We start from the raw sequence: 22,647 nt of genomic DNA on the forward strand, positions 1-22,647 counted from the left end.
CATGCACTATTTTAACTCTTCGGGGTCGCCGATCACGCCGGCGTGATCAAGTTACATGACCAGTTTAAGACGTCGAAGCATAAAAACAAAGTCACGTTGAGCGCTGCCGTCCACTTCTGTCGAAAGTGCTGGCTTGAAATTCTATTTTACTTTTTGTTTTGTGTTGATAGACCAAGTAAAAACGGAGATATGATCATTTAAACTTTATATAAAAAAATACTGACGTGTTCGTAAAAGAACGCAAGATGGGATGCGACAGGCGTTGCATTTATTCTAATAACTTCGTCGGTTTTTGTCATAAAACAAAACGGAGAAAAATGTGTGAATCTGCTGACTCTGCTCTTCAGGCTGCACATTTTAGGGAATGGAGGAGGAGCCAACTGAGCTAAGACGCAAAATTGAAAGGCAGAGGATTTACGGAGGTGATAAAGAGAGACATATATACGTTATATATAGAGAGAGAGATTATTGCTAGTTTTTGGAAGAGTTTGAGTAGATTTTGAGAGTAGTTTAGGAGTAGTGTAGATAGTTTAGGTAGTTTAGGAGTAGTTTAGGTAGTTTAGTAGTAGATTTAGCTAAACTGTTTTGAGGAGAGGCACAGATAAAAAATAAAAAAACACCTGATATTTGCTGTAAAGAGTTGTATGTATAATTTGATTTTGTGTTCATTTTACCTATTGTATGGTATATTTGCACTTTTGAGGAACCCCTCTTACTCAAGGAATGAAATCCCTGTAATGTAGCTATCTGTGTAATTGTACATGAATTGTTTTGTAGAGTTTCTAAGCAAAAAAGAAAAGAAAAAACGCCTATTGCCACACCTGCTTTTTGCTGCATATAGTTTAATTTTATCTCAATTTTAAATTTTTTATGTTGTATTTGCACTATTTGCGAACCCTCATACTCTGGGAATGCAAGGCCTTAAATATAGCTCTCTGAATAATTGTGTGCACAACATTTTTTAAAAAGTGGCTGAGCTAAAAAGAAAGAAAAAAAGCCTATGGCTACACACGCTTTTTTTTGTAAATCATATTTTTTTTGTATATAGGTTGATTATATCTGAATTGCACCTGTATATGTTGACATTTACAACTTGTGTTTACATTTTAAACCTTTTAAAATGCTTCATTGAGCATGTTTGTGTTTTTTGTAGTAGAAAAGCTATAATTTTTCTATTCGGATTTTTTGTTTTTTGTGTGATTTTGGGTCCAGTATGTTGATAGAGTACATCAAAGTGAAAAACTAATTGTCTGATCATATAGGTGATGTTGTGCTGAAAAAAATTATACCAAACATTGGTATGATAAACATTTTTTTATGTTGCAAAATTTAAAAAAAATAAAAGTACTCAAAAATGGCCAAAATAGCCCAAGACTCCGAAGGGTTAACTGTTTCAGGGCTCGAATTTCATTGCGGGTATTGCGCATCATTTTAATCATTCCCGCAGGTCTTGTGTTTATAATGCGGGAAATTCCCGCAAACATCCATTCAATCTAGCATGTAGGCCTATGAGTGAATTTAACCTAACAGATTATAAGATCAAATCAGTCATTTTAAAACTTTATGCGAGACGCAATTTCACAAACAGCGTGAGTGATTCTGCCAATGCCGCGTCTTCTGTCTCAAATGTGTTGCACCAGGCAAGTCAATCGCGCTGCACTGCAGGCGGCGACTCTAGACTCTCACGTTTCAGGAGTCGGGACATGGAAATGTCACTTGCACAATCGGGCCATTGCATCGTCACTAATTTTTATAATTTGTGCGTCTTTTTAAGTTTACCTTACCTATTTAAACATTCAAGCGATTTTAAATCGCATAACAAACAGCTCGTGAGTAACAAAACGGAGTTCTTTTTTGCGAATTATAGCGCTTTAACGGTCAAAAGCACACAACATTGTCTTAATTCCGGTCTTGTGGAGTATCCTCTCAAACACAATCGGTTATGTCTTAAAAAAATAATACAAAAAGAAAATGCATGTGACACTATAATGAAAACAGTATGGGCCGTTCACGTTACGTCTTTTGCGCGCTCATCCTTTACTGAAACGTCTTTGTCTTCATGGAGAACATGGCTCATGATTGCTAAGCAACAGGGAGCCCTTTTTAAAAGAAGAGAAAGTTCCACGGACTGCGCTTTACACGCAACATGTGAACGTTGGATCCGTGCACTAGCTCTTAAAGTGAGAGTAGCCTAAAATGTGTCTCTCATTATTGTATATAAAACGACAAAAGATAGCATTAATTGTAAGGAATCAGGATTGATAGCCTATGCGTTCAAATTATACAGGACTAAAAGACTATTCCGTGTTATTTTACATTTGATTACTTTTTTCTGTTTCTGTAGTATATATGAAATTGGTGAAATTGTGTTTTAATTAGAGATGCTCTATGCATCTGCAGATTAAAGCAATTATTTTCACTATCGGCCATTGGCAGATTGTTTAAAAACAGCCAATAATCAGCGATGATTATAACCTGTCAATCATAAAGCCGTGTGTCCACCAAAGCGTTTTTTCACGCAGCTGGCGTAAAATTCCAATTGTTTTCAATGGGAGCGCCGCGTTTTTTAAACGCCATGAGCGTAACGAGGCGCTGAGCGTGTATTTAACGCTCAAGCGCTGAGCGCCCGGCGTTTTTTCTGGTCGCCGAGAGTTGAGAAAAGTTCAACTTTGGGTAAAACGCTGCGCTCATCACTGTCACTTTTACACAGCCGTCCAATCACAGAGGGGCGGGACAAATACCACATCGACCAACTGTCACAACATTCTTTCTGTACAACGACGTCAACCAGCAGAGCTAACCGAACAAAATGGATGAAAAATAAATTTAGTATGAAACAAAATTATCTGCGAAATCAGTTACAAGTAAACTGTGCTGTGGATATTCTGTATCATAGCAACGAATCGTCTCAACTGAAAAAACGCAGCGCTGCCAAAACGCTCTCAAGCGCCCACAGCTAGGCGTTTTTAGCAGAGCGTCCAGCGTTTTCAGCCGGCTAAAAACGCTTTGGTGGACACACGGCCTAAGGGTTTGGAAAACATTTTCAGACTGCAACTCATACTGTGTGAAAATCTCTCTTGTGTTGGATTTAGGGACAAAAACAATATCTCATTAACAGATAAAAAAAATAGTGACGTTAAAGCAGGCACAATTTGACCCTATGAATCACCCGTAGTTCAAGCAATGTCCATTTTATTGTGAAATTCTAAACAATAAATGGTATTGATGCTCTTAAATGTGACCTGACAGATCGCTGTAGCACCTCAGATCAAGCGGCAGCTCGGAGCGCCAGTCATCTCTTCCACTTTAATACAAGTTATAGCTAAAAGAAAATTACTGTGAAAACTAAGCTGCATACAAAGATTTCAGTTTTTATTTGTGTAATTACTATGTGAAAATAAATAGCAGTTGAATATAACTTTTTAATTTTATCCTGTAATATTATAGTAATGTATCAGATGAGAGGGTTCCCTGTATAGTTGGCAGCATTATTTGGGAGAGATTTTTTTTTCTTTTCTCCCTTTAGAAAATCAAACTATCTGTATTGACGGCTGTCATTCTGAAAAATCAGCATTGGCTGAGAAATTAATATCGGTGCATCTCTAAATTTGAGACTTTTGCATTCCCCCAGGAAACTTTGCGTTTATTCGCAAAGAACTCAACAGTTTTGAGTGAACACAATATCTTGGGGAATGCAGAACATTTGCAAGAGAACACTAAAACATTCATTAAATTCATTTTTCCTCCCAGACAAAATCTTCTTTACTTTTTACTCTACTGAAAAGCTTAATATTAGGTAACCTATTTATTACTTAAACAGTTAAATTAAACAAGAGCAAAAAGTGTATATTATGATACAAATGTTATATTTTTTGACCAGTTTTAATGTTTCATTACATTTTTTGTTCCTGTAATCCACCCTTTTGCTGGGATCAGGATAATCCTGATTTTTATTTTATTCTTTTTTTTATATCAAAAGTATCCCAAACTTACTGAAGTATTAAACCGCACAAACTAATGATTTGATCCAGATCTACACTGAGATTTCCAAATTCTTTTGAACAACCCTTTTTCAAGATTTGACCCAATCCGATAGCTGAAATCAGATTACTTTTGAACAACGAGCCCTGGTTTTAATGCAGGTCTGTCTTTGTATGTTTTTGTCATGGTAGGCTCGAATCAAGGCCATCAACACGTTCTTTGCTAAAAACGGTTATGGGGCCGTTGACTCTGGAGTGTACTCCACTCCATCACAGTACTCGTCTCCAGTTTACCTGCAGCAGGTGTACCAGCCTCCACAGCAGTACCCTCTCTACAGCCTTCTGCCACAGACGTGGAACCCTTCACCCACCCCTTATTTTGAAACACCACTGGTGAGAACTTGAAATATATTTTCTTGAAATATTGTGAAGTGTTTTACTGCTGAATGAAGACATTTAAAGGAGAACTCCGGGCAATTTTTGTTAATCTTGTATGTTATACCTTTGTGAGTACTGTCTATAGAAAAAAAAATGAACCGGATTGGTGATTGCAACACGTTGCTGTTCCCGCAAATGCCCAGAGCTCCCACTCAGCTAAAACGGCAGTTATGGGGGCATAAACATAAAGAGTGTCTTTGTGCCTCTTAACAGACACAAAATGTAATTAAAATGCCTATCCAACATGAACAGGGCCCTTACGTGTGAACAAGACGCGTTTAGCAACTTAGCCATTGTTTAAATTCACCTAAATAGTGTTTTAGACGACTAGCTGTAGTCTTGCGCTGAAGTCCCATGGTAACTCAGTTGTAGCCAAAGGTAAATAGCAGTGTGTAGGTGAAGAAGAAATGGTTCACGTTTGTGTCGTTCAAGGATGACTACACAGACACAACACAGCGCCCAAATGGAAGGATAAATAAAGTTTACATTACCTCCACAGTGGTTGCACACGTATTCGTCCACGGAATCGCTTTTTTCAACCGGCCCTGCTGTGTTGTGTCTGTGCAGTCATCCTTGTCAAAGTGTTCGCTGCAAATGCGGTAATCTTTAGCGCGTAGTACTTGTATGGGAGTTTGCGCATCAAGTTGTAGTACAACTAGACACCACTGCAGAATCTCGAGGTCATGGAAAGGAAGACGATGAAAATAAGTTCTTTTATTTTCGCATTCTGTTGCCATAATTCGGAACGGCACAAACGCGAACCATTTCTTGAACCGGTTCATTGAAACAAACTGTCAGTGTCCTAAAGAACCGGCCTTTCCATCACTACCATTTACCTTTGGCTACAACTGAGTTCCCACGGGACTTCAGCGCGAGACTACAGCTAGCCGTCTAAAACACTATTTAGGTGAATTTAAACAATGGTTGTTGCTAAACGAATCTTGTTCACACGTAAGGGCCCTGTTCATGTTGGACAGACATTTTAATTGCATTTTGTGTCTGTTAAGAGGCACAAAGACACTCTTTATGTATATGCCCCCATAACTGCCGTTTTAGCTGAGGGGGAGCTCTGGGCATTTGCGGTCGCAGCTCCGTGTTGCAAGCACCAATCCGGTTCGTTTTTTTTTTCTATAGGCTGTGCACACAGAACGCGCCAGTACCGATATTTTTTTATTTTTTTTTGCCTCTTCCTCGTTTAAAATTGTATGTGTAAATTGGCAAGACAAAACACGTCCAAATTATACACTTTCACTCTATGACGATTAAATTTAGCAGTTAATCTGCTAATCAATCACATTATCACATTTCAAAGAAAATAATTTCTTTGAAATGTGTAATAAAAAAAAAAAGAGTCTTGTCTCTTCAATTTAATGCATCCTTGCTGAATAAATTTTTTTTTTAAATTTTTACTGAATCCAAACATTTGTATCGGTAGTGTAAATGCTAACTAAAATATGTAAGATTAATTTGTTTTATTTAAAATATATTTAAAAAAGTAATTTAAGATGGCAGGTTCACAAATAATTTAATAATTGATTGATGTTGCCATGGTGCTATTTGTTCAGAAACAAAAAATGTAGCTGTATATGAAAGATGATCAGAGCAGATTTGGTTTTGACCCAGTGATGATAAACTAAGCGCATAGAGGGAAGCAGGGAGTGATCAGAATTTGTGGGGATCTCTCTCTCTCTCTCTCTCTCTCTGTCTCTCTCTCTCTGTCTGTCTCTGTATCTCTCTCTGTCTGTCTCTCTCTCTCTCTCTCTCTCTCTCTGTCTCTCTCTCTCTCTCTCTCTGTTCACTCCTGTCCCAGTGAGCGTACAGATTATGAGATCTGAGGGTCACTTGTGATATCCAAGCATTGTAGCAACGCAGTGATTTTTCAACAGATTTGAATGACACTCATCAGATAATTTACTCTTTTTGATAGCCTTTTTAGATACATTTGTATTGCAGTCATGGAGGATGAAGGTATGAGCTAATGGAGTCTCAGTAGGTCTCTGGGTTTGTAATCAGGTTTGATTGCAGGTCGAGCTGCAGGGGAGTTACTGGAATGAAGCTCAGTATGAAGTCAGTCTGGGCAGTTGACTGCTTTCCAAATGGTTACCATGACAACAGTTGTTTGGTTCATTTACCGGTTCACATTAATGTTAGAGGTGTTTTGGGCATGCGTCACAAAAATGTGAATTGAAGATAATTTGTTGGAGTTTGAGGATGTGTGGGTTAATCTCAGCTGTTTCATCTTGCAGGCTCCATTTCCCAACAGCACATTTGTTAATGGCTTTGGCACAGCAGGAAACTACAAAAATGGCTCGTCTCCAATCAGCCTTACACGCAACTACTCCCGCAACCGGTAAGATCCTGAAATCTACTTGTTTTAAAAATCTCTTTCTTAGCCTATCCCTTTCCCTCTCTGCCAAAAACATAATCGGTTGTTTCTTCTACCATGGGAAATTTATATCCTAGGGGTTGGCTTTTATTAAAAACTGACTTGTTCAGGGTTTCTGCTGGACTTAGAGTCTTAATTCACCCTTCTAAAAATTAAGGCTTTGAAAATGCCTTAAATCAAAGCAGAAAGTCTTAAATTCATGAAGTCATGGCATTAAATTTTGTATGCATTGCAAAAACTTAAGTTTCAACCTCTGAAGTTGGTTATTCAATCAATACATTGAATTGGAAATAATAGTTTGAAAAATGGAAAGCAGGTTTTTTGATGAGATGTTTTTGCTTGTTTGCAATCTGATCATTTAAAGCTTCTAAACTCTGAAGGTTTTTAGTCCAAGGATCCAGTAAGCGAATGCATTCATGTAATCAGTCCAAAACAGTGCTAATGCAGAGAGAACTCTGCTGATTACTTCAGAGATGGAAGAGAGAATAGTTACTCTCGTCCATTTTTCAAAACCCTATTTCTTCCAGTGTGTATTTAGCTTTTTTTTTCTTTTTTACTTCTCTCATATTTAGAGATTGTTTCTGAGCTAACGCGGGTCCTCAATCACAGCGCTGAAGTACAAATTAATGAATTAGTGAAATACAGACTGAACAGCAGGTAAAAACATCCAACTGTTGCCTGAGCATTATGATGGCAAACTACAACTCTCAGCTGGATAAACAAGACTTCATGTTTTGTATCTCCAGTAAATGCATCTTGATTTAAGAATCTTTAGACATTTGCTCCGATGAAGAATATCATTGTTTTGCAGTGTAATCCAAAGGTACAGTAAAAGTTATTTCCATATTCTAGTGGTATGGAGCGGAGGTATTTAAGCTATATTTTTGTAAAATTAAATAAAAAGTTACTGATATCTGTTGCAAGTAGAGGGGTGCGATGTATATCGTCTGCGATTTTTAATATCGTGATAACATGTGTTTTAAACGTGCGATCTGACATTATCGAGTATATCCCTCAAACACACCCAGAGAGTGCATGCATACACTACGTGATGTACTCTTGTAGATTAGACTAGTGGGTATGCGCATTAAGTGCACAATTTCACTGCGTATTTTAGTCTATATTCATATAATTTAAAAGTTAATAGCACAGTTTAATAAACAAGTTAATATTAAGTGACTTACATTTTAAACGCCGTATTGTCTGTTTTTGCTCTATTTCGCCAACGAAAATAGTTTAATTGCATCTCTGAGCAACACAGCAGTGTGCGAATCTGTGAAAACGGTCAAGTCATGCACAAGGCTTATTACTAGTTTACTTTATAAGATATTTTATTATTTTGCAAATGAAGATGCATCGCAAGTGGTTATAAGAATTACACAAATCAACACAGTATAATATTTTATCATGAACAGTTAAAGTTTCCTTACAACAGACTCAAGGATTATGTTTTCGAATCCTTTGTATTCAAAGATTTTGACATTTTCTTGAAGTAAAAAGTGACTTTTTATCAGAGGAGAACGTTCTAAAATTAGGAGCTGCGGTGAATGTTTCTGGCTTTAAGATGAATTTTACCCCGTAGAGTTAAACAATTGAGAAAATCCCAGAAAATATTGTTTTTTTAATATATATCGTGCACCCCTAGTTGGAACTCTGAGGTGTTGCTAATAGAAATTGTTTCTCCATAGACGAGGGCATTTAGAAAACGCAACGTGTTGAGTTCCCTTTTATTTATTCCTTAGGTTTTCTTTACTTGGTCTTAAAAAGGTCTTGCAGTCTAAATGTACTTCCATAAAACCTGCAGAAACCCTGTTTTATGTGGGTCACATTAAAAACATCTTTTAGACTTTACCTTGCCTTGCTACTTTGAGATTTTTAAAAAGATTTACACATTTGTTCACTTGGCAGATGTTTATCTATCAGAATCAGAATTTCGCTGAAACTAAAGCATCACTTCATAGAGATCAATAGCAATGATTTAATGCATTGATCAGTGCTGCACTGGCACCATTCATGGGAAATACCCTTAAACGTTAAAAGGATGATACGACAAAGACTTCGCTCTCCTTGGAAATGGCAAACTTATTTATTTTTATTTTTCACAAATATATGACTTGACCTGAAGGACAGACGCAGGTAATCGCGCGTGCCAAGTCGATCTCTCTCGTTCGCTCATTCACTGTTTGTTTAGGCTTTAGTGCAAAACAGAGCCTTTGTACAAATCACCATGATAAACAGTCTTGTTATTATTAATTTATTTAACATTCAATATAGGGATGCTCATATTGACCGTTTAACCGTTAACCGAAAGTAATAATTTGCCTATATTTGTTAACTCAAGGGGCGCGTCGACACGCGCAACCACACGTGCCTACAGACATATTTCGCTGAGCAAGCAAAAGGAAGCGAGCGAAAAGTACTGTGTGGGACCATTTCGACAGAGCGACAAAGTTACTTGCAAAAAAATGCTACGCAGTATTGAAATACAATGCAGTGATGCAATGCAGTAGTACAATGCAGTATCACTGGCGAAGCAAACATCCCCAAGTAAATGAAAGGCGCTTCCCAAAGCTGGCCACTCTAGCGAGACGTTATCTCTGTATTCCCGGGATATCTGTGCCATCGCAGAGGGTGTTTTCTGCCGCGGCTCTAACTGTTAACAGGCTGCGCTCCAGACTAACCCCACATCATGTAGACATGTTACTCAAAATTTTTTTACATTTTTTTTTAAATATAAAAACTAGACAAAGTGTGGATTGAGGTAGGCCTGCTATTTTTATTTGACTAAAAAACTTAGTCTGACGGAAAACAAATTGCTGGTTTTTCAAAGCTTCAAACGGATTCAGTGTTTTCTTTGTCATCTTAATTTGTGGATTTAAGTGTAAAAATATATTTAGTGTAGGCCTATTTTGTTTTTCTCTGTTGTCATTGTTAGAAATACTGCAGGTGAGAGAAAATTTGATGTGAATCCAGGTTCTTTTGTTGATCTGTTCTTTATGCTGCTGTTTGCACGTTAATATAAACCTGTGACATTTTTTCTTTTTGTATTTTTAATGGGTCACAGACACTCGTCAATTTTATTTTTTTAATGCTAATTCAATATTATAATCTAATCAGTTAACGGTTAATACTCTGATAACAAGCGGTGGTTGTTGGTCGGGAAAATTAACCATAATGAGCATCCCTAATTCAATACACATGCACTAAGTGTAAAACAATGTATTGTGTAAAAACATAAATATCGCGGTTGCTGCAGGTACTTGCATTCCTCTACTAATGCCTGCTAGTAGTACTGTAACTGTTATTTAGTGTTAAATTATTGTAGTTGGGTTATGTCGGTGGCTTAGGTTTTTTGAGTTTGTTACATAATTTTGTTGTGTATTTATATATAATTTAAACTTTCAAAATTTTGTTGTGTATTTATATATAATTTAAACTTTCAAAATATTGTTCAATTTAAAGATTTGTTTTCTCCATAAGAAATTCTTTAATATCATCCACTGTCGTTTTGTGGCTCTTTTTTAAAAGTATCGGTTTGGCACCAGTATCTTTTTAAAACCAAACGATACCCAACCCAAGTTATTCAATTTTTTATAAAACTGATTTTTCTTGCAACAAAAATAACTGATCATTTATATAAAACTATAACATTAACAATGGTCTATAGATACTGTTGTTGCAGAAGTTATTCTTTAATAAAAAAAGATCATTATTAAAATAAAAACCTGAGCTAACGAACTAACAATGTATTATATGTTGAAGCTAATATTAAGATTAATAAATGCTTTGGAAGTATTTTTGTCAGTGAGTTTAACTATTGAATTTACTAATGAAGCCTTATTGTGAAGTGTTACCGAACAATAATAAGGAATCAGAACTTTTTCAATCAGTATCTAGGGCATGTTGCAGTCCAGATTAAAATGTAAAAATTTGAATGGCTGTTTAAAACAATAAAATACTGTGTTTACGAGGGTTACCAATGTTACGGTTGCATTTCTGCTCTTCCATAAGCACCATTTGCTGTCAGAGAGTGAATGCGCATTGTCATTCAGTGCGTCTCCTTCACTCGTTCCACCTTGCTACTCATGCGTGTTGGACTTGTGTACATCAGAGTGCACATGCCTCTTTGACGCAGCACACACAGTGCTGTACATTTTAACCAGTTGATTGAAAAGTATTCTTAGTGCATTCTACAAATCTGAATATTTCCTAAATTATTCATGGTATTTTAAAGTGCCCACGATAATACCATGCATGTTCATTATTGTGATATGTCATATTACCATAAATCAGCACGTCTCTCCCTCCATTTACAATTAAATCGGCTGAAGTTTTTGTTCAAGTGTGAAATATTGTTGACGTTTAACTACATTGATGTCCTTGTTATGTGCAGAAAGTGAGGTAGAGCTCTGTTTGACCCCCTGGAGTCAGACTGTCTTTGTTACTTTTACTTTCTAGACTTCCACTTTATTCCAGAAAGAATGTAATCAATGCCTTCAGGTAAATTCATTTTAAATCATAATTGTATGCACATTCATTTTAGTGCTATTTAACCATGAGTAAAAACTCCATAGTGAAAGACCATCAGGACTCGGCTAAAAGCTGTATGTTGCATGTTGGCTTTCACATTGAATGACAGTGCATCGTCATCAGATCCGTCATGTAACCCTGTCCTTGCATGTATCATCTGTTGCTCTGTGTGTACGAGAATTTCCTGATTGTATCTTGAAGTACATGCATTGTAAAAATAATCTCTGCATAGGTGTTGAATGATGGGGACAGGTGAGCCAGTGGCTTATAGTGCCAATATATGCTTTATCCAATTTAATGGCAAATAAGATGGCCTAAATGTAATTTTGGTTAAAAGGAAGTAGCAACAATTTTTGTTCACTTTCTATTCTTTTATATACTTGCGTCAAAGTAATTGTTGGGTACTATGCACTTATGTTGAATTGCAAAACACTTTTGCTGCTATTGAGGTGGGATGCGTGTAAGGTTATGGACAGATTTAGTGGTACGGTTAGGTTTAAGGATGGATTAATGTGTAGGAATTAAATGGATCATAGTTTATCCATGGCTCGTACGGACCAGGTCCCATGTGATTTGTGGAATAATTGCAAAAGTTTATAATTTGCTATTTTGCTATTTGCTATTTTGTCTTGCAAATTTACACATTCAAGTGATTTTAAACTATTCCAGTGCAAGAAGATGTGATGACTCAATTCAGGACACGCTCACTGTTATCTGTAAGCACAGCCGTGCACACACAGTCGTGTTTAAGACGCGTGAATACTGAATTGAATCCTCTTTCGCATCTCCTTGCGTTTGAAAGGACACATACACTCAAATTTGTCGCATCTCACCAAGTATTCTCAAATGTAGTTATGTCTGAAGTGAACGTAAACAGTTGAGAAGGAAATCACGTCATTAAATTTGGATCTGTGCATTCGCTCTCAAAGTGACAGCAGCCTATAAATACCTGCGACTGTCTGGCATTATAGATTAATCTTTTTTAAAGCTGTGTTCAGTTGTGGGATTAACATTATTTAATTTATACAGTGAACTCTAAAGTCTTTTTACATTTAAGCCTAATTATATTTCTGTAGGTAAATACTAAATACAGTTAGGCCACTTCATTTGTAACTGTTATTGTATTCAACTATGGTAATTTGTTTCACTGACATTTCACTTGTCTTTAATGTTTGAAATGTATTAGTTAGGCTAGTATTTTTTGATGTGGTATTGAAGTACTAAAGTGTGCTTTTAAATAATAAATGAAAAGCAAAGTTATATTTGCCTCCATCCATTCCACCACCCTCACCCATTTTTTTTCTTGTTGATCCAAAAAATGTTCTGATCCATGACTCAAAGTAATATAATCCGAACCACTAGTTTTGTGATCCATTGACCCACTAAGATTTGGGGATAATTTTTGCGTTTAGTATTTTTGAATGACCGTGCTTCCCTCCCTCATGTCCCCCTGAGACGCGAGATTTCTGTATTGTGTGTCTGGGGGAAAAAAAATTTCATTAAAGGCTTTTTTTTTGGCCAGAGGCTAGAGACTACAGCCAGTAGTCGGAGCTAGTTCCGCATGTTTTCAACCCGCCCATGGGGGTGGGATCTCACTCACAGAACGTACATGGCTTAAAAAAAAAAGATGTCTGACACTAAGGCCCTGTTTACACGAGAACGCTCGCGGGTGAAAACGTAAAAACCACCCTCCTGAGTGGAAATCTTAAAAACGCTCCACCGTCGCGTTCCCGTCTAAAGGGTAAAAATGCAAATCTGCTCACGGTGGCTCTCGTGGCGTACGCGTTAACATCACTGGCATGCGCCAGTACAGGAAAATGACAACCAACACGTCAGATTATTTCATACGTCGGACTTTCAAGTTGCCCTAGAACATCTGATAAACGTACAAGAGTCTTTTTGCTGTTTGCTTCGCCATGTTTTGATTTCGCGCTACTAGGGAGAGAAGTAGAAGGAAGGTTGTACGCTGGCGCACGGACTTAGTGTTGTTGTGTGGAAGTGCTTCACATTGCCACCTAGCCGCCTGGAGTGCTTACTACATCGAATTTCACACACTTTTGCGTCACCATATGCATGCAGATTTCCCCCCCATAGCGCTCGTCTGAACGCAGAATAAAAAGTGATAACGCAATGCCGCTTTTGCGTTTTCTCTTCAGATCGTTTCCGTGTAAACATGGCCTAAGCTAACAGACTCTTGCTCTGTGGAGAAAGCTTAGGCAGAAGGGGATTTTGAAGAGCTGGTGCGCGTATCGGATGCTCGTAGCTATATGTACGAGCCGCAATACAGCGAGGAACAGTTGCGGATGGAGGAACAAGAGGCGGCCGGAGCAGCTGCTACAGCAGAGGAGCAGATTTGTGCCTATGGACAGAGATAAAGTCCTATTGCTGTTGCGAAGTTCAGCAGTGCCATTTTCTTCTGGAAAAAAATTGCTGAATCTGCTGAGGAAACGTCATCGCCCGCATGTGTAACAGAGCACCCTAGCTTTGATCCACACATGGATCTATCAGTTTCGAGTCAACTAGTAGCCTAGTTGTATCATTTCTTCCGATACTGCCCTCTGTAACCATTAGGCGTGGCTTGGGAGTGGCCTCGTAGGGCAGCGAAGCAAGTGCATTCTGTGAGTTGTCTTTCATCCACATGAGCCAAAAATAAATTTTCTGGCTTTTCTCAGTCTAGAAGGCACCAACTTCTAAAATAATTTCACATTTCTACTACATAAATGACCCAATTTAAATACATTCATCTTTCCAGCGGTGAAATACCCCTTTAAGATATAAATCATACAAAACGAAATTCAATATTTCACAGTCAGGCGCTTGAACTGGAGCGCGTCACAGATGCTTGAACTGGAGCGTGTCTCATAAATTAACTGAAACTCAATGTATAAGCTACTTGCCTCACAGACATGATAAATATATGTATAGAAAGCTTGAAACGTCTACTTTACAAAAACAACAATTCAAATCGAAAATAAATGGGCTACTCTCTGCTTATGTAGGCTAATCCGTATGAAGTGTGCATTTCTCTCTATAGGCGCGTTCATCTACTGCGAAGATGAGTCCGCATCGTCAACTATCTTTGCAGACAGAAAACTAGTTTATTGATAAACAATTTAAAATGTATCATGCTGGTTCTTTGTGGCAAGCTTTATGCCTGCACTTGAGATGCGGAATAGGCAATATATTAGGCTACGGTAACGCTCATTATGGTTTAGTATTCTCTCCCATATATATATATATATATATATCTCCTTAAAAAAATTGCATATTGTGATAAAGTTAATTATTTTCCATAATGTAATGATAAAAATTAAACTTTCATATATTTTAGATTCATTGCACACCAACTGAAATATTTCAGGTCTTTTATTGTTTTAATACTAATGATTTTGGCATACAGCTCATGAAAACCCAAAATTCCTATCTCAAATAATTAGCATATCATGAAAAGGGTCTCTAAACCAGCTATTAACCTAATCATCTGAATCAACTAATTAACTCTAAACACCTGCAAAAGATTCCTGAGGCTTTTAAAAACTCCCAGCCTGTTTCATTACTCAAAACCGCAATCATGGGTAAGACTGCCGACCTGACTGCTGTCCAGAAGGCCATCATTGACACCCTCAAGCAAGAGGGTAAGACACAGAAAGAAATTTCTGAACAAATAGGCTGTTCCCAGAGTGCTGTATCAAGGCACCTCAGTGGGAAGTCTGTGGGAAGGAAAAGGTGTGGCAAAAAACGCTGCACAACGAGAAGAGGTGACTGGACCCTGAGGAAGATTGTGGAGAAGGACCGATTCCAGACCTTGGGGGACCTGCGGAAGCACTGGACTGAGTCTGGAGTAGAAACATACAGAGCCACCGTGCACAGGCGTCTGCAGGAAATGGGCTACAGGTGCCACATTCCCCAGGTCAAGCCGCTTTTGAACCAGAAACCGCGGCAGAAACGCCTGACCTGGACTACAGAGAAGCAGCCCTGGACTGTTGCTCAGTGGTCCAAAGTACTTTTTTCGGATGAAAGCAAATTTTGCATGTCATTCGGAAATCAAGGTGCCAGAGTCTGGAGGAAGACTGGGGAGAAGAAATGCCAAAATGCCTGAAGTCCAGTGTCAAGTACTCACAGTCAGTGATGGTCTGGGGTGCCATGCCAGCCGCTGGTGTTGGTCCGCTGTGTTTTATCAAGGGCAGGGTCAATGCAGCTAGCTATCAGGAGATTTTGGAGCACTTCATGCTTCCATCTGCTGAAAAGCTTTATGGAGATGAAGATTTCATTTTTCAGCACGACCTGGCACCTGCTCACAGTGTCAAAACCACTGGTAAATGGTTTACTGACCATGGTATTACTGTGCTCAATTGGCCTGCCAACTCTCCTGACCTGAACCCCTTAGAGAATCTGTGGGATATTGTGAAGAGAAAGTTGAGAGACGCAAGACCCAACACTCTGGATGAGCTTAAGGCCGTTATCGAAGCATCCTGGGCCTACATAACACCTCAGCAGTGCCACAGGCTGATTGCCTCCATGCCACGCCGCATTGAAGCAGTCATTTCTGCAAAAGGATTCCCGACCAAGTATTGAGTGCATAACTGAACATAATTATTTGAAGGTTGACTTTTTTTTAAATTAAAAACACTTCTTTTATTGGTCGGATGAAATATGCTACATAATATACGGGGTGGTGATGGCGCAGTGGATAAGACACATGCCTTTGGTGTGAGAGACACTGGTTCGAATCCACTGTGAGACACCAATGTGTCCCTGAGCAAGACACTTAACCCCTAGTTGCTCCAGAGGCGTGCGACCTCTGACATATAGCAATTGTAAGTCGCTTTGGATAAAAGCGTCAGCTAAATGAATAAATGTAAACGTAAATGCTAATTTTTTGAGATAGGAATTTTGGGTTTTCATGAGCTGTATGCCAAAATCATCAGTATTAAAACAATAAAAGACCTGAAATATTTCAGTTGGTGTGCAATGAATCTAAAATATATGAAAGTTTAATTTTTATCATTACATTATGGAAAATAGTGAACTTTATCACAATATGCTAATTTTTTGAGAAGGACCGGTGTATATATAAGTAATTTAAATTAATATAAATTTTTTATTAGACTAATGGCTTAAAATGAACTACTACTAGTCAACTAGAAAACTTTAGCACACGGGCAGCCCTACTTATTTCACATTTTCTAACCAGCATGTCAATGGGCATTCTGAGCGAGCGGCGCTTTGTGGACTGAGTGATCGAATATATAAAACAGAATAGATTATTTTTTAAATGAATATTCGTTTTTCTGCATTTTGGGAAGACGGGCTACTCCTCTTTTCATCCAAAACGTGCGGCTGTAATGAACACTCGTTGGAGCACTAAGGTAGACTCATGCTGCCTTTTTTGCAGTTGCCAGTTTTTCGTATTCACCATACGTCTCGAGGTGGCTCGTCTTTAAGTGCCAAATCAGGTTCGTCTTTAAAATGTTTTGGACCATGCTCCTCCACGTGAGATTTCTTTCTACCATACACGGCAAATAGCGAATTTTTTATTGTTTCTCGAAACATCATAGTAATTCCACACCGGCAATGACTGCAGCACCAAATCATTTAAGTCCCAATGCATCATAAACTTCCTCACGTGTTGACGTGATCGTTTTGTGAGATCGGCCAAATTTAGTGAGTATTGATAGAGTTGTCAAATGTGATTATCGGCCGATACCAATCTCTTGCCGATCAATCGGAGCATCCCTAATATAGGCCTAAAATTTGGGGCATCAGTGAGCTGCTATCTATATGCAGGGTACTGAAATCGCGTTTGAAAGCATGCTCGCTCGAATTTGTTTATTCTGTGTATTGGGAGCGGTGATATTGACAGCACATTTTATAAGATATGTCAGTGACGCTCAGGATCTGTGGCGAAATCCTCTGCCATCGTGTTGTCGGTCATCTCTTCTTACACTATTCACTGCGACTCTGCTGCTAGTACTGTATGGAGTAGTTTCCGTTGACCAACTAAACAAAATTGTTTTTATTTAAAAAAAAAAAGCAAAATGACAGTGCTGTGCGGAGCTGTTTCGGCCATGTAATGTAATCAGTTTACGTCCGAACACTGTGTAGCACCGGTAACCCTGACTACCACAGCAAGCCTGCTACAAAAGAAATAAATGGTGTCACTTCAGGAATTTCTCTGCAAAACATTTTTCTTTTTGTCACTACATCTCTCATGCATAACAACTCCATTTGTGATGATTGTTCCACACAGTGAGAGAGACCACCCTTAAAGCCCAGCTGGACAAACTATCTTTTCTACAGATGTTTATTCAGCTTTGCTCTGGCTTTTGAGCTATGGTTATAGTTACATGCTATCACTTCTGAGAAACGGCTGATTTTTCTGTGCTCTGTGCAGGAATCATGTAAAGCCACAGCCTCGTGCTGATGCGAGTCAGCTGACGGAGACTTCGTCCGGTGCCGGTAGTCCTCAGCCCCCATGCACCCACACTGTAGATACCACTGCCTCCACCCTAACCCCACTCTCTGAACCACCAGTTTCCCCCAGAGAGAACCCCCTCTCCGAACTCTGCATCAGCAGCCGGGCCAGGTCAGTACACACAGATAAGACATGTAGCAGCATTTTTCTTTTACCTGTATAATTAAGTTCACTGTATAAGAATCAGTTTTGGTTGTTTTGACCCAGTGATGATCAACTAAGCGCATAGAGGGAAGCAGGGAGTGATGGGAAGACTTTAGGAGTTCTTTATTTTCTCTCTTATCACTTCTCTTGTACTTTCATCTCTTTCTTTTCATCTCTCTCGGTCTCTCTCCTTAAAGTCTGTCACTTCTGTCCCAGTGAGCGTTAAGATTATGAGATCTGAGGGTCTTCTGTTAAGTGCATTCTCTGAATGGTGACTGGTTTGATACGAGTGTATTTAACGACTTATGTGATGTGTCCAGGAGAGGAAGCTATCGTGGCATGAGAAGGAGAAGAGAAGATGAAAGGATGGTAAGTCGTAAGTTTATTGCATGGTTCTCCAAAATTGAAATTTTTGTCTCTCGTTTAATTCAATTTCATTTTACACAGAGGCCGAATCCTGAATCAGAGGTGAAAACTCCGCCTCCAAAGTTTGACCTCGCAACCAGTAATTTCCCGCCTTTACCAGGAGGTGTGCCGAGTTGTCTGCCTGGTGTGACCATGCAAACGGAGTCTGTGTTGGAGAATCGCATGGCAGATGTAGTCAAGGGCATCAGCAGGGACAAGGTAGTAAGAACTACTTCTTGTACCTGTGTATTCTCAATTACAATTGTTTTACTTGTTCACAGAGAATCTTCGATATCACTCAAGTAAAGTTGCCATTTTTCCATGTGCTTTAGCCTGAAACAAATAAGCAAGATGTCAGTCAAGATACCAGAACATGTCAAGTAGAAGCCCAGTCGACCGGACTCTCCCCTCCGGCGCCAAAGCTTCCCGCCACAAAACAGGACACACCTACCACTAGGTACGTACATGCATGCACATGCATGTACATGCATTAGGCATCATAAACTACTAATGAACATTTACTTTTACAACATTTATTAATCAAGGTTTCAAATTATAAACATACAAATTAAATCAACAAATTATTTGTAAATAAATATTACTATTATTAAGGTTGTTCAAATAGAAACAAGTTGAAAATCTGAAAATCATAATAAGGAACTCCTTATTTCTCTGTACAGTACGTCACATCAAGTGAAGAAACCAGAGAAAGAGGTTCAGACCCCTGACATGCCTCCAGAGCCTGCATCAGTGACCACACACCACCACGTCCAGCCCATTTCCGCCCCAAAAGCTTTGCGCAGCCAATCAACTTCAAGCACTGAAACTACTCCACCTCTGCCATCAATCACATCTTTACAGGTAAACACCTTCATTTGCTAAACTACATATGCTCCTGGAGCTTATTCACACATGAAGTAAAAAAGAGGTTTCTGTCAACCTTTAAGATTATATTGACTCTCCTCAGGAGCCTCGGAAGCTGAGCTATGCGGAGGTGTGTCAGAGGCCACCCAAAGACCCTCCCCCTGCACCAGTAGCCCCACCCAGCCCCAGTCCCACCCCTTCTCCCACCACAAACCAACCACTACGTGAACTTCGAGTCAACAAAGCGGAAGGCCCAGGTTCATCCCGCTGCAGCCCCGGTGAGAAAATGGAGAGAGGAAGCGAGAGTCGGACGTCCAGAGAGCAGACTGGCTACCAACGTGGTAACTGTCCCAGAGGGTCAGCCTTTAAGCTCAGAGAGCAACAGAGACGACCTCCACAGGGTCGGCGCTCCTCGCCACAGTCGGGGTACAACAGACGCAGTGGAAAAGAACAAAACATCCCACCCAGATCGCCAAAGTAATGCCTCTTATGTCCACGACACATGCACACTCGCGTGTATACTTGGAAACACATCTTATACATAAAGCAAGAGTATATAAATCTATATATATCTATATAAAATCTACATATGAAAACTGGACTTTCGCACTATGGTGTCGAAGAATCCTCAGCCTCCCGAATGACTTGAAATCTGGGATGTTGATTCTTAAAAATACAGAAGAAAACTAGGAATTTAAGGAAGATGGAAAAAACCTCTTACACTTGAACTGAAAAATGGAGGCCATGCTTCCTGTGTTGTCTAATTTACAGCGATTAATTAGCTTGTGAATGAGTTTTGATTTAACTTGGAGTGTTTAAGGTCCTGGCACTAGTGTACAATGTTGTACTTTTTTTATTTTATTATTATCTATAAATTATAGTTCTGTCGGTGAGAAATCAAGCACATGTTTATGCAACAGATCACACACAGACAGCATAATACCGCCCCCACTGGTCCATATTTAACCTTGTGTGTTTGTGCACTACTTCCTGTGTTTGCATCAGCCCTGAAAGGGGCTGGGGGAAAATTTGATTAAGATGTCATGCTCTCCCAAATAATTCTTTAATCAACGCAGAATTAAATGTGATTCATAGTGGTTTGTTCTTTAATTTATTGGAAACATGCGCAAGAATAAACATTACAGATATCGATTAAAGGTTCCCACTGTCCTTGAAAAATGGGGAATTACAAAAGTGGGATTTCCAGGCTTGGGAAAAAAATTATAGAAATGAATAAAATAATTAATGTAATAAATATGAGTTATTTATACAGCTAGAAATTACTCCAATATGATGAGTCAATCTCTCTTTAAGATAATTTCTAAAATCCTTATGTAGTCTTTAAAAACTTCTGGAAAAGTCAAGGGAATGTTTTGGTGGAATGTGTGGGAACCCTGTCGATATTTGGCATGCAGTGCACAAGGTCCGCCATGCAGTTTCAAATGGAACTCTCAAGCAGGCATTAAGGGTTTGGCCTGATTCAAAAAGCTTAATGCACTTTGTGAATTCATTAATTTAATCATGAGGTGCTTATTGATTCCCACCCCGGTCTAAAACTGGAAGCCAAGTGTATGCTGTTTAGACGAAGAAAGAGGGAAATTTGTAGGTTTGAAGGACACATTTAGACTGATCCAGACTGAAATATGGATGAAATAATACTAGACATCCATAGAAAAAAGATCCAGACAAATATAATACAATTTAGGGCGATTTTGAGTTGGTTTGTCGTGCTGTATAATGTCGTATCGTGTCATCTGTGATGTACGGTGTTTTTGAATGCTGGGTCTTTCAGTAACGGGAAGATCAAGCTGCTTTTATGCTGAAAGAGTGAATAGATATTGTGTAAATGAGCAAAGCCACTGTTTGTCTCCCTTGAGCGAGTCTTGATAGTGTTTCTATACTGTCGGCCTTTGTTTTTTTCGTCTGCTGTAGATGCTGGTGACAATAATCAGGTTAGATTTTATATGCTCTGAGTTGTGCTGCTTCGGAGTTGCTGTTCATGTCCTAGTCTGTGATGGTGTCAGTCTATGTTCTGTGTTTTCCTTCTATTTGTTTAATAATAATCTGTATTTGACGCTTTCATTTATGCCTGTACATTTCAGGTGTGATTCCATAAAATATACCTGCTACAGAGATCATAATTTACTCGTGTTATCCAGTCTCATGTCAGCCTTGGTAAAAGAGAGGGAACTCAGGACCTCAGAGGAAATTGGTGATGTGTATGACTGCTATATTTTGTCAAACTTATTTTAGGATTTTTTTTTTTAAGCTTTTTGAATTCAGTAATCACATTAAACTGTTTAGGGGTCTTAAGTTTCAGTTAATGTGTATTTGAACGTTTAAAAAAAATGTTTAATCAATGACACTTATGCATGATTCTCTCCTCAATTTGATTTCCTCCCCTCTCTATCTCATTCTTAAGTATGGATGGGTTGTGCACAGATCCAGACCAAAGTCAAATCAGCAGAGAGACAATCTCAGGAAGTGCTGTTTAAATGCAGTAGCTCCTCCCTCCTGTCTTATTCTGCCATGGGCAGGGCCACTGTTTGAGCCAGTGTTTATAATCCTGATTGTTGATTAGTGAGTTAAACTATATATGTTTTAGTTTTTGAAAAATGTGTGCGCGTGTGGAACATTATAAAGGTGTCCTAATGAATAATTTCCCAATCCCCTACTTTTAATTTGACCGTTTTTATAAGAAACATCGGAGGGAAATTTTATGCATCAGTTTTAATTTATTTTGATTTCAAATCTGTTTCTCTGTTCAACTTTCATTGTGGCTTTTTTGCCCAAACACATGTGTGTTAGTTTGAGATTTATTTAGATTTTTATTTTCTGTTTGGCAATATTATCCTTGGGTGCAAATTACGTAGAGACTGTGCCACTAAAAATAGAAAAATCAGTGGAACTGGTTTTATTTTTTTATTATTTTAACTGAATTAATGGATTTGATTCATAACTGGTTGGTGAAATAAAAATGATTACGTTTTCTTCCTAATCTTATATCCTGTGTAGGCTGTAAGCTTTTTAGACACCATGAAATGGCACGGTTACAAGTAGCAAGTCTTTAGCCAAAAAAAAAGGGGGGGGGGGGGGGGGTGTATTCATCCTTTTTGATTTTATAGGGGGATAGGCATAGCAACTGCTGATTGAAGTGTTTTGGATGATATTGTAGATGTTCAATGAAAATGCTTGAGGAAATGGAAGAAAAAATAAATGATAAAATGATTTTAATCTGTGTTTGACTATTTTTGAGAACCCCCGTTGAAAGTACAACCTAGTAAATCTATAGGGATTTTTAAAAAATACATACTTTATTAAATTTAAAAAGTTAAATTATTACCACCACATCACACAAAGTAGACCACCAACTTGCACAAGTATTTTTTAGAGTAATTTAAAATCCTTTGTATTGTAAAACCCTG

The 22,647-nt window shown here is 38.5% G+C and overlaps 1 protein-coding gene across 2 annotated transcripts in view; it reads left to right on the forward strand.

Moving 5' to 3' along the window:
* Positions 1-22,456, forward strand: part of larp4ab (La ribonucleoprotein 4Ab) — a 39,958-nt gene extending 17,502 nt beyond the window's left edge. For both annotated transcript variants that reach the window (XM_077198355.1, XM_077198356.1), the window contains exons 9-16: positions 4,173-4,373; positions 6,665-6,768; positions 17,729-17,920; positions 18,274-18,322; positions 18,401-18,577; positions 18,691-18,815; positions 19,039-19,219; positions 19,326-22,456. In XM_077198355.1, coding sequence (XP_077054470.1) covers positions 4,173-4,373; positions 6,665-6,768; positions 17,729-17,920; positions 18,274-18,322; positions 18,401-18,577; positions 18,691-18,815; positions 19,039-19,219; positions 19,326-19,703 — 1,407 coding nt within the window. In that variant the 3' untranslated portion in view covers positions 19,704-22,456. The remainder of the gene's footprint in view (positions 1-4,172; positions 4,374-6,664; positions 6,769-17,728; positions 17,921-18,273; positions 18,323-18,400; positions 18,578-18,690; positions 18,816-19,038; positions 19,220-19,325) is intronic.
* The last annotated feature ends 191 nt before the right edge of the window (positions 22,457-22,647 follow it).

Source organism: Siphateles boraxobius, unplaced genomic scaffold (genome assembly GCF_051911475.1).
Source record: "Siphateles boraxobius isolate OS27281-9 unplaced genomic scaffold, OSU_SipBor_1 41, whole genome shotgun sequence".
NCBI lineage: Eukaryota > Metazoa > Chordata > Actinopteri > Cypriniformes > Leuciscidae > Siphateles > Siphateles boraxobius.